This window comes from Mesoplodon mirus (assembly GCF_964341445.2).
Source record: "Mesoplodon mirus genome assembly, chromosome: 2".
Lineage (NCBI taxonomy): Eukaryota > Metazoa > Chordata > Mammalia > Artiodactyla > Ziphiidae > Mesoplodon > Mesoplodon mirus.
Window position 1 is genome coordinate 9,237,470 of NC_138977.1, and position 14,816 is coordinate 9,252,285.

At 44.9% G+C, this 14,816-nt stretch overlaps 1 protein-coding gene across 3 annotated transcripts in view; it reads left to right on the forward strand.

Moving 5' to 3' along the window:
* Window positions 1–506: 506 nt before the first annotated feature.
* Window positions 507–14,816, forward strand: part of ZNF827 (zinc finger protein 827) — a 183,559-nt gene continuing 169,249 nt past the window's right edge. For all 3 annotated transcript variants that reach the window (XM_082611180.1, XM_082611181.1, XM_082611182.1), the window contains exon 1: window positions 507–1,055. In XM_082611180.1, coding sequence (XP_082467306.1) covers window positions 1,013–1,055 — 43 coding nt within the window. In that variant the 5' untranslated portion in view covers window positions 507–1,012. The remainder of the gene's footprint in view (window positions 1,056–14,816) is intronic.

The window sequence follows — 14,816 nt, forward strand, 5'->3', positions numbered from 1 at the left end:
ATTTTTGTTATTTTTATTGTAATGTTTTTGGAGAGTGTGTGGAAGACTGTCACCTCCACAGACTTAAGGTGAATGGGTGAGAGAGTAATTCTCTGAGTGCCAAAACCCTGAAGAATTTATGTAGTTTAATCAACAAAAGAAAGTTACGAGAGAAACCTATTGTCTCTCGAAAAATCAGTCAGAATAATGAAATAATCGTGGTTTCAAGAGTGGGAAAAACTTTCTTTCCCCCTAGATCTGGCGAATAGCGGGATAAATTTGAAGAAGTCCATCCCACCCCCGCACGCGCGCCCCCCATTCTTTCCAGACAGAGCGGTTGCAAATCCCAGCCTGAGTCCGCCCTGGGAGCCTTAGGGCACCTTCCTCTTTGCTGTGTGTGTGTGTGTGTGTGTGTGTGTGTGTCTAGCTCTCGCTCTTTCCTTCAGTCTGTGCCTCTGTGTGTGTGTGTGTGTGTGTGTGTGTGTGTGTGACAGAGAGAGAGAGAGAGAGAGAGCGCGAGAGGAGAGAGAGAGCGAGAAAGAGAGCGAGAGAGAGAGAGAGCAAGAGAGCGAGCTGTGAGCTGTGCTGCCGCCGCCGCTGCCCTTTGATCCCGACATTAGTGTTAGGGGCTCGGAGACACAGAGCGCGGCCATAGACACCGACGCACCGGCACTCATTTATTTATACCTCCCATCACACACGCGAGCATAGGACACACACACACTCACACCTATTAGATCCGTTTCCATTGAAGAATATTACGCTCGGGGACAAGCCAGGTGCACGACCAAAAAATTTAAAAAAAAAAGGAAAAAAAAAAAAAAGAAAGGAAAGAAAAGAAGAAAACCCCTCTTCTGGCTCCAGGAAACAAGCTTCAACCCATTGCACACACCGGAGAGAAGGGGTTTCCCCCTGCCCGCCCGCGCGCCCCCCAACTACCTCCCCGCTCCTGCCAGTGTCTGCCTCTCTGCCCCCACGGGGGTTTATTTGATCTCACATTAACCAAGGAGGAGAATGTGAGAAAAGGGGGAAAATGCCCAGGAGGAAGCAGGAGCAGCCCAAGCGCCTTCCCTCACGTAAGTCATCCCTTCTCCACCTCCTCTCGTGCCATTTTCTCGCCCTCCCTCTCCTCTTTCCCCTCCGCAGCCTCCTCCGTTGTTTTCTGCATTAGTTTAGGGTTACAGAGGTGAAACTGACAAAGACACAGCCCGGGTTACTCCTCGTTTAGGTCTATGCTGAGGCAGCCATGTTGGTGATGATCAGCCCCGTGCCCTTTCTATTCTCTCTCTCTTTTTCTTTCTTTCTCTCACCCCCCCCCCTTTTTTTTCCTTGAGATCGGGCTTTTTTCCCTTTTCCCTCCCCTCCCCCTCCTCACTCCGGGTTGCTGGGGGGAGGGGGCAAAAGAAGGGAGGAGGGGAGTAGTGTGGATGCCGGGGTTTTTATAATCGGGGGTGGAGGGGAGGTGGGAGAGGTTGGAATCTTTTTAAACAAGAAATTCCTTGCGGATCCCGGTGCCTGAGGGTGCGGGGGTCGGGGCGCGCGGAGGGCTGGGGGCCGTGACATGGCGTTTGCGGGTGTCGGGGCGAGGGCGCGCGGCCGCCTGCCGAGTACGGGATCCAGGGAGAGGTCCGTCTCCGGCTAAAGGTTGCGCCGGGGCTGGTCGGGCCCGGAGCCGCCGGCGGCAGCGGCGGCGGCAGGAGCAGGAGGCGGAGGTGGAGGAGGCGGCGGCGGAGGAGGGGAGTCGGGGGCGGGCGAGGCGGGAGCGGCTGGGAGGGTGTGGGGGCACCGCACACAAACACACGGGTACACACGCGCCGCCGGGCGGCTGCTCCCGGGGCGCCGGGGCGAGGGGGCGCGCCGGGGCGCGGGGGGCGCGGGGCGGCCGGGCTGGGGGCGAGGCCCGGCAGCGGCGGGCGGATGTGGGGTGCGGGAGCTGCGCCGAGGCGGAGGCAGGAGGCAGGGCGGCTCGCGGCGCGCGAGGTCCCTGCAGAGCCGAGGGGAGGGAGGAGCAGGGCTCCTGGCCGCAATAAAATGCGGGGTCAGTCGGAGCAGACGGAGCCGGGCGAGACTCGGGCTCTCAGACCCCCCTCCCCGGCGAGCCTGAGCAGAGTCCAGGACTAAAGTGCATCACAACCCTCCCCGGCTGCAGCCACACACCAACTGGAGACACACACCGCCGGCACGGCCCGGTCCCCTTCCCCTCCTCCACCCGCGCCCCTGGTCCCTCTCCGCCCTCCCTCCGGCTTTTCTTTGCGAGACTCTTAACTTTTCCCCCACTCCCTCTCCAGCTCACACCCCCCCACACCCAATCTTTCTCCGCTTTGAGTGTTCCGAGATGCTGCTAAAGCTAAAAGTGAAGGAGAAAGAAGCAACTAAAAATATCCCCCGGGGCCGCCCGGCTCCTTGAATGCAGGGAGGAGGGGGCAGGGGAGAAGGCGTGGGGCGGGGTGACGGGGAGGAGGGGACGCCGGAGGCGCCGGAGGGAGGGGTCGGGGGAGACGGAGGGTCAATTTCTCTTCTCTCCCCCCGCACTGCTCCTCTCTCCCGGCGGTTTGGCGCTGCTCGGAGCCCGATCCTGCAAAACCCGGGCTGGGGGCGGGAGCGGAGCCGGAGCGCCCGCCCGCCCGGGTGTCAGGCCGACGTGGTCGGTCACCTGAAGTTCACGGAGGGTGGGGGAAGGGTTAAGGTTATGGTGTCTCGGGCTGGGGTTGTGTGTGAGCGTGTGCGTTTCCGCTGCAGACAGGCAGCGCGATCGATCTCCCCCTCGCGAAATCTCCGCGGCGGTGTCTGCCCGGGGGACGGGCAGGGGGCGCGGGTGGCTCGGGCCGGGCGCCCCCGTGCCTCCGTGTCACCCGGGCCGCGGCCGAAGTGGCGAGCAAGGGCACTCGCAGGCAGCCCGCTCCGCAAACATTCCTCTTTCTTTCCCCTTCCCGGTACGCAGGAGTCGACGCACAGGGCTTGGGTTGTGCTTTTTTTCCCCTTCCTTTAAAAAAAAAAAAAAAAATGCCCCTGTGCAGTCCTTTCTTCGCCTGCCCGCTAGAGGTTCTGAGGATAATATCACATATGTAATATATATGCACATAAAATCATTCGCAGGCGGCTGGGTGTGTAGGGAAATTTTGTGCGAGGAAGGAGAAGGCGGCGGAGTCGGGGAGGGCGAGTTGGGAGGCTCCGCGCTGCGATTCACAGAAAACTCGCAGCAGTTGGTGGAAGTGTGTGCGTGCACATGGCCGGCCGGCCGCAGTTCCCAGCTCTTTTCGGGGGCGTTTGGGGGCAGGGAGAGGAGGCAGGAATCCTGGGGGTGCGTCGGGGGAGGCTTGCCCTGCTCGGACAAAATGGGCTTCAGTGTTCTCTGCGAACTTGCCCTTAGATGGCAACTTTGGGCGCTGATGAGCTTGTGTGCGAAAACCAGGGCGGTGAGGTTATTTGGTCATTTTCCTTTCTTCTTAAAAAAAAATCTTGGCGGGGTGAGAGGGAGGGTAGGAGGGGAGAAGGGATTTATCTGCTCGGTTGTGACGGAGATGGAACGCCTTCCCTCCCGTTGTGGGTAGTGCAGTCGGGCAGCTGCAGCCTGCCCTGCTGCTGACCTTGACCCTGACCTCGTGCGACTACCCTCTCCGTCTGAGAGGAAATTCAGGCTCCATTTTAGCTCGTGTGTTTTGGTGGGCCTCTCCAGTGCGCTGGAGCCCGGTGATTAAGTTATATTTTGAGAGTGGGCTCTCCCACCCTGTTCTCTAATTGAATACTGTTATCCACTCAAGTTAAAAAAAAAGAAAGAAAGAAAGAAAGAAAAAATCAACTCCTTCTCTCAGTCACATAAAGCCACTTTTACTGAAGTAAAAAGCAATTACCTTTTGGAAACACCGTAAAAGTCCCTCCAGTTTTTAAAGAGAAGCCTAATTTGCGAAGCTTTCTCCACTTACCTTTGGTTTGAATGGATTTTTGTGGATGTGTGCTGCCTGTTTTAAGCATGGTTTACACATGTTTTGTGAGCAGTTTGTATTTGAGCTAAGAGCAATTTCTGGGCAAATGGTCTATTTTGCAATTCAGTCATAGTAACCCAAGGCTTGCTAAGTGCTGAGTGAGTATTGAAAGAACTTGCAGTGGGGTGGACTTTGGTCAAATTAGTGTTAATTTATATTTAATGTAGAATATAATTGTAGCCCTAAATTCCAGTTTTAATGCTAAGTTCTTTGTTTATTTGTTTGTTTATTTGTGTGCGCGGTGGGGGGGGGTGTGGCCTGATTTTTCTTTCCCTGGAGAACCGTTTTTTATCAAAGTTAAAATATAGAGAGTTGGGAGTTGATTGCTCTAATAGACCGTCATCCTGAGTTTTTAAGAAGTTATATAGGGGCCGACTTAACATTTCTCCATAAAAGAAAGGAGTGATATGAGTGGTTTTCAGGGTGGGAAAGGTCGGAGGGGGAATGAGATGGGGAGGATTGCTTTTGAAACCAAAAAGCCTTCTGAGTAAATACAAGTGCTTAAGGGCCACTACTGATGTAATGTTTTTAGAATTTAGAGAACCTGAAAACACATTTAAGAAGTTCAAATTAGAATACAAGAAAAGAAACTTGTGATAACTGCATCTCTAGAAAATTTAGGGTGCTTTCCCCTTCCTCTTAGGTTCCCCCCTTGCTTGTGTACCCTCCCCCCTTAAACCATTGCTACTAATAAACTCTTTCTATGTGTTATTAAATATGATACAAGCCAGCCACAGTGGGGAATCTCCAAAGCCCACAGTCCTCCCACCCTATAGCACAGACACCAGGGAACCTGGAAGTTCCACCCTCCAGTAGATTAGTCCTGGAAATCCAGACTAGCACTTGGTATTATCTGATACCAAGTCTGGGGTGAGCCTCAGCCCCTGGCACGGAGTCCCAGCAATTCCCCAGGCTGGGCTTCGTTCTGCTAAGGTTTCCTAGCTCCTTCTGTTCAACTAGACACCCATGGGACTGTTCAGAACCGAATTAGCTTTGGGGATGGGCGAGCCTTTAACCTGACACTACTAACCTAAGCGTTAGATTTCTGATTTAAAATTCTACACAGTCCTTTCCTCCTGGGCCTCTGAAGTAAGTGTGTGTGTGTTTGTTTTTGTTATGTGGGCCTCATACATATGCAGAAAAACAAATGGACTGTCCTATAGAATTGAATGGTGATCCTACTGGCTGCAAATCAAAAAGGCAAGCTGCGCTAGCTTTCGGAGGTGACCCCCAACCAAGGGTGTTAAACCTAAACTATTTTTGAGAAGTGGATTTCAAAATTATTATTCAAAATAAAGCCTTTATTTCTTGGCCTAGAGCAGTAATTATCATTTTGGGATTTAAATATGACTCTGCTGCAATTGATGGCTCTTGTACAAAAGTTCTTATCATTAACAGGGTCCAATACCGTGTTCCAAAAAAATGTCCTAGAGGTCCTTGGAGCTATACCATGTGCTTATCTTTAGCAGAATCCCGAACTGCAGAGTTTAAAAATGTTTGTCAGCCTGAGAAAGAGGAAGAGAGGGAAACTGATACTGTGACTGTTTGCCAGGCCTGGGGCTCAGCCTTTTGTGAACATGATTCCATTTGGGATCACAAACTGTAGAGGGAAAGGGGTGTGTTTGTTGCATCTGTAAAACCTTTGACCATCGGTGCCATCAGCATTTTTAAGATTTCCTCATTAGCTTCAACTTACCCCTAAACGGGTATGAGTTTAGATTCTCTTCTGTTTATCATTGGAAAGCTGCCCGATGCCTATTCCCGAGGGGGAGCACAAAGGAAAAGTTCATAAAACAGTTGTTTTGTTATTCCAGTATTTTCACTGTTTACTCAGTTGTGGGTCAAGACCAGAACAGGTTATTGTGTTCGTCATGAACAAAACTTTAAAAATTCTTTCTTGCTTTCTAGTAAAATTGGGAAACAAAATGACTGAAAAGCAACAGGATCCCTTATTTTTATATTTTTACAGGTCTTTATATGTCTATTGAAAGACAGAAGGTAGAAGATTGAACTCTTTCCCTTACTTATTCTTATTAAATTTTTTTCAGTGACCAGACAGTAGCTCCTGACTAGGACAGGGACCATGGGGAAATTTTAAAAATCTGAAATAGAAAAGTATTTCACTTCAGATGATTCTGGAGGTACCACAAAGCAGGCTTGCTTGATGCTGGGCAAAAGTGCCTATCTGTTCTCCTGAAAGAAATCCATGTATTCCTAATACAGTAAGTAGGGTCCACTGAGCTTTGCTGTTAAAATAAGGAAGATAGCTCAAAATCACATTCCTTCTAATGCTGCAAAATAGTTTCTAATAAAAAAATTGATTTTTAATTTGTCTACGTGTTGCCGTCTCGCTCTGGGGATGACACAGCTGGTGTGAATTGACAAGTCTCCTGCACCAAGTGCTAATAAATCACGTTGGGGAAGTATAAAGTGGACAGCTTTGGGCCAGTTAGAGCTTGCTGTGCATTTGAGTTTTTAGAGTCTTTGAACGGCCTGTTAGGAGAGTTCCTAGGGAGGTGTGGTAAGTCTTGATCTCGCGAGGCTTATAAAATTAGATGGACAAAGGCTGTGGAAACAGCCAAGGGATCTTGTTGTACTGATGGAGTAACCAGGCAGGCTTCTCCTGGGGTCACAAGTTGGTTTAAAATACAAGGATTAATTAGTTAATGTCAAGATGTCCTTGTAGGAAAGACCAGATTCGAAATGTGTAGGTAAAGCAGTTTATTTAGTAATGCCAGTAGTTCAGATTGTGTCTGAATGATTTCGTTTCCCCAAAGAGAAAAACTCATCCAGTAGCACTAACCCTGGTCACTTCGTGCAAAGCGGTGTCTTTGGACTCAAAAGATGATAAGGTGCGAAGGAAATGATGGTGGAGCCCAGATTGTCAGAGTGGAAAAAGCTCTCTTGGTTTCCGTGACTGGTCAGTAATGCCCTCTGTGAAAGCTGAGGGCAGCTTAGTCCTGGGAGGAGGTTAATATATCCTTTCGCTTTCCTCGTTTGAAGTTGCCTTGTCTCTCCTCCACTCTTCCCTTTTAAATATCTGCTGGAGTATTAGGACAGGAGGACCGAAAAACAAACACAACAGGCTGGAGCTCATCTCTCTATTCTGAGTGATGTGTTAGTAATTTTCTATAATTTAATCAGACTGATCACAGAACAAGATAATGAGAGTGTGACCTACAAAATAGGACTTTTGGGGGCGTGAAAGGCTTTCTAGCAGAAGGTTTTTACAAGACCACGAGCTCTGTGGTGAAGGAGTAGATTTTGAGTTTTCTCTTATCCGAAAGAAATCCAGACCAGGCCTAGTGATGGTAAGACATGTGGGGGTTTTTTGGTTTTTGGTTTTTTTTTTCCATCAGATTTCGTTACTGCTTTGGCCTCAGTAAAGGCACTCTAGAATCACATTTTAGAGATGCAGATTGTCAGTGAAGATGCTGTGTCTTGTTTCTGATGGGCTCTTTTCTATTTCCTACTTTCTAGGTGTAGCTCAGTAATGCATACCATCTAGGGCCATGTGTACAAAATACTTTATGGTTTATGGTAGCTGAAATGTCTTTTGTCATATTTTATAAGAAACTAATGTACAAAGCACAAACCTTAGAAATAGCTAAGAGATTTAATGGGCTGAAGTTTCTAGGTGCTTTCCCCCTTCTGTTTAGGAGCAAGTTTTGTATTTCTATCCTCTGTCTGTATATTACGTTTTTATGATATTAGAGAATAGTATATATGTCTAGGTGCTGAAGCAGGGGCCTCTCAGATGGCTTTATCATTCCCCAAGGACCCACCTTGGGATAGAATCACTGTAGTTACAAGGTAGTTTCATAAATTAAAATCAGACTTTGGCTTAATACTAATCTTTAGCTGCATGGGTGCATATTGCTGTTTATTTTATAAAAGTCAGCCTCACTGCCTGTGTACACACACACACACACACACACACACACACACAGAAGCTGCACTGTAGCTAATTTTATAAAATGTACAGTGATACACGCCCACGGTCTGAAATCAGCATGAGGCCTTTAGCCACTCTGTTTTTCACAGACTGACCCAGAGTTATAGTAAATGCAGCAGATTCCGTGTGCCTAAAAAGGATATTGTTTCCAGCCTTCCATTCCCTTCTTGTTAAAAAACCTCTACGACTGAAGCTCTCTCGAGTTCTTAAATGACTAAAGCTTAGGTACTCTTGCTTCTGTTTTTAAGAAATTCCAAATTCAGCCAAGTTCTATCTCCCAGCAAGGAAGGAATGCGTGGACCTTCTCCGAGGCTTGGGCCTGAAAAAGCCAACCCCAAAATAATCCCTCTCTCTCTCTCCTTTCCTGTAATTTCTCCATGGGTCAGAAAAGTGGTTAGAGCCCCATTAGAAGTGAGTTGTGAAGGGAAAAAGACGAGGGGTGAGAGAAATGTGCGTCTCTGGATGAATTGTTTTGAGTGCTCTGAAGAGGTTGGCTTTCAAAGGGGAATGGAAAAGGCCAGGGAAGATGGTCTTTTCCATGATTGATCATCAGCAGCCTGCTTATCTGTGCTTTTGAAACAAGCTACTGTACTTGAGGAGGGTGATAGATTTTCCTAAAGTTACGTAGTGCCAGTGTCTTGGGTTGTCTGGTGGTATATTTTATTTATTTACTTATTTTTATTATTATTGGAGTATAATTGCTTTACAATTTTGTGTTAGTTTCTGCTGTACAGTAAAGTGAATCAGTTTTATGTATACCTATATCCCCTCCCTTTTGGACCTCCCTCCCACCCCCCATCCCATCCATCTAGGTTGTCACAGAGCACTGGGCTGAGCTTCCTGTGCTTTATAGCATGTTCCAACTATCTATCTATTTTACGCATGGTAGTGTATATATGTCATTCCTAATCTCCCAATTCGTCTCACCCTCCCCTTTCTCACTCTGTGTCCACACGTCCGTTCTCTATATCTGTGTCTCTGTTCCTGCCCTACAGATAGGTTCATCTGTACCATTTTTCTAGATTCCACATATATGCGTTAATGTATGATATTTGTTTTTCTCTTTCTGACTTACTTCATTCCGTATGACAGACTCTAGGTCCCTCCACATCTGTACAAATGACCCAATTTCGTTCCTTTTTATGGCTGAGTAATATTCCATTGTATATATGTACCACATCTTCTTTACCCATTCATCTGTCAGTGGACACTTAGGTTGCTTCCATGTCCTGGCTATTGTAAATGGTGCTTCAATGAACATTGGGGTACATGTTTCCTTTTGAATTATGGTTTTATCTGGGTATATGCCCAGTAGTGGGATTCCTGGGTCATATGGTAGTTCTATTTTTAGTTTTTTAAGGAACCTCCATACTGTTCTCCATAGTAGCTGTATCAATTTACATTCCTGCAACAGTGCAAGAGGGTTCCCTTTTTTCCACACTCTCTCCAGCATTTATTGTTTGTAGAGTTTTTGATGATGGCCATTCTGACTGGTGTGAGGTGATACCTCATTGTAGTTTTGATTTGCATTTCTCTAACGATTAGTGATGTTGAACATCCTTTCATGTGCCTCTTGGCCATCTGTATGTCTTCTTTGGTGAAATGTCTATTTAAGTCTTCCACCCGTTTTTTAATTGGGTTTTTTGTTTTTTTTGATATTGAACTCCATGAGCTGTTTGTATATTTTGGAGATTAATCCTTTGTCTGTTGCTTTATTTGCAAATATTTTCTCCCTTTCTGAGGGTTGTCTTTTTGTCTTGCTTATGGTTTCCTTTGGTGGTGTATTTTTAAAAGTTTTTGTTGTTGTTTTGTAACGAGAGAGAGAAAATATCATGTGATTTTTGCCCTCAATTCACTATGTCTACTGTATACGGTACATCGTAAGTAAAAAACGGAGACCGTACATGCTTTTTAAGGTCATAGAGTAGTGGTCCAGTGTACAGGCTCTGGTGCCAAGCTGTTTAGATCTGAGCTCTGACCCTAACTAGCTGTGTGACCTTGGGCAAATTACTTAACTTCCCTGTTCTCTGGTTTCATCTTTCAATAGTGATAACAGTCCCTATATCATAGGGATATTGTACGTATTAATTGCATACCTATATAAAAGTCAATATTATGTACACACACAAAGCCATACCTAATTAGTGGCTGCTTTGTAGAAAGAGCTCAAGAAAGATTACCTATTATTAAGTATATGAAATGTTTCCACTTGCTTAGTTTGTGATTACACTGTAGGCATATCTGAGTCAGAACTTTTTGGTGATGTCTGTGTTTATTATTATTTTTTAAAATTTTCCATGTATCTCATAGAGTAATAATACGATATGGTAAAATTCTTTTATAAGGCTGTATAATAGGGCTTGACAAGTACTTGTTTCATTGGCCAACAGTATTACTTTAGGCTTTTACTAGAGGAACAAGTTCCTCTGTGTGTATGATTTGACTGAGTTATATCTAAATTGTGTAATAATCTAATGAATTTTGACTGGGTTTTACTGTAAAGTGATGATAGTAAATCCACATTCCCAGACTTACACTGAGATTCAAATGAGAAAATAAGTGTTTAATAAAAGTTTATTTATTCATTGATTTACCAGTCAGTCCACTGATTAAAATTACCCAGGGGACATTTCTATTGGGTTTTCTATGTGTTACATAGGTAATAGTTCAAATTTTGCACAGAAAGAAGGAAAGACAGGGTCTGCTGTTTCTAATTGCAGAGGACCAAACCAAGAGAACATTAGATGATTCAGGGTGGTTTTTTAATTTTAATTTTATATAGGAGCATAGTTGATTAACAATGTTGTGTTAGGTTCAGGTGTACAGCAAAGTGATTCCGTTATACATATACGTGTATATATTTTTCAAGAATTTTAAAAGAAGGATCGGGGTATGTGTATGTTGTATGTGTGTGTTGTGTGTGTGTTACGGATGATATTAGAAGTCACAAGCTAGTGGCCTACTATGTTTTGCCCCATACAGTATGTTTAAAAACTCGAGACAGCATTTGGAAATGGTCGGTTTCACATACAAATCCAGATTTCCATCTTCTTCTGAAAACTTGGACGAGCAAGCAGCACCAGGCCACCTCCCCACATGGCAGCAATCTGCTGCAGTCGGTGGCGGCTGTCTCCCTTCCCTGGCATGTGCTTGCCAGTCTGCCACAGTTCCTGCCACTGGGCTGCCGTGTCCCCGTCTGCATGTACAGCTGTCCACCCCCGTGAAGTGTCTTATCTCCCGGCCCCCACAGGCGTTTGGATTAGAAACTGTTCTATATTCCCCAATATTCTGTAATCTTTTAATTCATCACTGAAGCTAGGGTACTATAAACCCTAGGCAGTATCAGGAATCTGTCTGATACTGGTCAGGATTAAGATCCTGGTACTAGATGCGTGGGTTCCATCCTGGCTGTCCCGCATTTTGGCTGTGACCTTGGCAAGTTTCTGCAGTTTGCCTGTTTTCTCATCTGTAAATTGGGAAAACGTTGTAGGTCCTATGGGGACAAAGTGAGTTCATACATGTAGATATTTTGATTCGTGTCTGGCACATAGTATGTGCACAATAAATGCTGGCCACATTAAGACACTCGAGGTGTGAATTTCTTTCTTTTCTTTTTTTTTTTTTGTGAATTTCTTTCAACTAAGGATCCCAGTATGATTGCTTTAACTGTGCTGTGTAATCGGTCAATGACAGCTATTGTTGCCTATCAGTTTCTGATCATAATCAGCCAACCCAGTGGTTCTCTACCCTGGTAGCCCATTATAATCACCTGGGAGATTTTAAAAATGCAAACACCCCCAGATATTTAAATTTAATGGGCCCAGAGTGGAGTCTGGGCATGGACATCCTTTAAAAGCTCCCCAGGTGATACAAATGGATAGCAAGAGTTGAGGACCCTTGAACTAACCAGAACTCCCACTCTGGGCTGATGCCATGTCAGCCAAAAATAAAGACATGATTTTGAGTCTGGGCAGCTTATTGATGAGAATCTGTTAAACTCTTAAAACCTTTAAAAATAGCTCATGGATCTGAATAATTGACTCCAACTCCTCCAGATCAGAAACCAGAGGTTCAGGGAAGGACCTGTACTAAGCAGGAGACACAGATTCTAGTCTTCTCTGTCACCTTCTCCCACCACAATCACCAGGGTTTCTCACTAGCGTTGTGACCTTGGGTAAGTCACTTGACCTCTCTGTACTTGCGGAGTGCCGTCTTGTAAAATGGATTAACAGTACATTAACCACACCTTCTCTTTATATAATGCTTATTGTCCACAAAACATTTTCGTCGATACCATCTGCCTGTGAGGCAGGCAGGGAAGAGCCCCTCCTCTTACCAATTGGACAGACCTGGAAACTGGGCCACAGGGAGGAAGAAACTAGCTTGAGAGGTCACTGGAGCGAGTACTATGAAAGGCTGGAGCCCTGTGAAGGGCGGGTCTCTGGGCTCAGAGCTGGTCTGAGGTCTGTGAAACCTTCACGGGGTCTCAAGCTTGAAGGATATGCCTTCACCACCTGCACCTCCTCTCAGACCCTCCACTGCAGGAGGCCCCCTAGGTGCTGATGGAACACATACGTTGCCCTGTGATTCACAAACAAAAACTTGTGCCACCAATCATATTTGTTTCCTCAAAGATTTATTTTGACCTTAGACTAAGCAGAGGGTCATAGAATAGAGTCACATGCAGTGATGTACTTTCTGGGGTCTGAATTATGTGCTCCATGTGGAGAACACTGCCTTCATGTAATGGCCTAGAACTGTGAGTTGTTTTCTATTCTGTGCTTGTTTGGCCCTACTTGTTAACCCAACAATCCTCTCCGGAGCATGAAACACAGCTGTATTTGGAAGGAAACAAAGTGTGGGACACCCTATGCTTCAGGAAATATTCCGGAAATGTGCTATATGATTTCTCCCTTCTAGGGGAAAGCAAACCTCCAATAATAACTTACTGGGTTTTAATCTGACCTTAAGAAAGAGGGAAATCAAATTATAGTGAGCTGCTTTCTGACATTTATAGGAAGAGAGGAATTTCATAATCTAGAAGTAGGGTTTGGGTTGGCTGGATGGCTAGATCACAGAAGTGCTGTGTACCAGTGACTACTCAAATACATGTTAATAGATGAGAAATATATACAAAAGAGAAGAAAAAATACATGTATTTTATTTTATTATTATTTTTCCTTTCTTTTTTTTATTAATTTTTATTGGAGTATAGTTGCTTTACAATGTTGTATTAGTTTCTGCTGTACAGCAAAGTGCATCAGCTATACGTATACATATATCCCCTCTTTTTAGGTTTCCTTCCCATTTAGGTCACCACAGAGCATTGAGTAGAGTTCCCTGTGCTATACAGTAGGTTCTCATTAGTTATCTATTTTATACATAGTAGAGAGTACATGTATTTTAAATATGACTTGTGTACTCCATGAGACTGGAACCATGGAAATCACAGATATTAACTGTTTATTAATTTATTCTTAAAAATCTATATTGGCTTTTAATGACAAAAGGAGTGCATGTTTAGTATAAATAATTAAAACAATGTAGGAATATTTATAGTAAGATGTGAAAGTCTCGTTTCCCAACTTACACCCCCCAGAGATAACCGCTATTAATCAACAAGCAATATTTAAAATTCAGCCATCATTTGAAAAATGGATGCATTTCAGCAGAGTTGGCTAAATTAATGTAAGTACTGAATTCAGGACAAGGGTGATAACATTGGCCTTGTGAACTGATTAGATCACATGCATAATAGTGAATCCCAGATTGAGTGCCCTGATTTAAAGGAGGACATTGATAAACTGCTCACCAGAAGGGAGGCAACTAGAATGTTGCAGGCTCTTGAAATCATCATGTGAGGAATTAACTACTGAGGCAGTTGGGAGTACTTAATTCGAAGAAAAAAAAGTGAGGGTGGATAAAAATTGTGCATGGTAGCTACATTCAAACATATGAAGTTCTGTCAAGTGAAAAAGGGAGTAAACTTACTCTGAATTGTCATTCATCCTAAATTCTCACCTTGTGTCTGCTAACTGATACTTGATTCATTCATTCATTCAGGCAGCAGTAACTGAGTGCTTCTGTGCCAGCGATTAAGGATCTGTGGAGCTGAATAGAGCATGGTCCCGGCTCACAGGGATCTCAGAGCCAAGCAGGCAGAGAAGGAGATGGAAACAAATAACTAAAATTCAGCTTGAAAAGTATTTTCATGGATTTCTGAAATGCTGAGCAGAAAACAGAGACTAGGACCCACAGGGTAGAAGTTATAGGGAAGATAACTTTGGTTTCTTAAGATAAGGGCCTGTTGAATAAATAAAACTGCCCTCAAATGAAACAGAAGATCTTGTGTTTACAAAGAAGCTGGTTCCACCACCTGTCAAGGGTGATTTCTTTAAGGACTGCAAGTAAAGAGGGGGTGAGATGGGGTGCAGAAACGTTGAGAATTCTATTGAGCAAATGCTTCTTTGCTTGGTTTCTCTTATAAAACTGGAAATCTGCTCCTACAGCGGGGAGAAAACATCTTTCAGTATAGTGAATTGAAAGCCTTTTGGGAATAAGGATACATGGATGTCAACACACATTAGAGCAGCCAGGATTTGATCAGCTGAGGGTTGGAGTCCCTACTTGGTGCTCATTCATTAAGAAGAAGTTTTGAGCATTTACCTGGCTTCATAAAAGTTGTATAGAATGAAGTCTGTGCTGACAGTTCTTTCAAATGTTGACACAAAACAATCACAGAGGATAAGTATAAATCAATGTCAACAGGTGCAAGACAATAATATATGAATTAGGTGTGTAAATGTCTGAGGAAACTCAGAGGAAGAGTGATGGATAGAAGATTCTTGGAGAAGATTGGTACCTAAAGCATCCTCGAGGATGTGATGGATTTTTTTTTT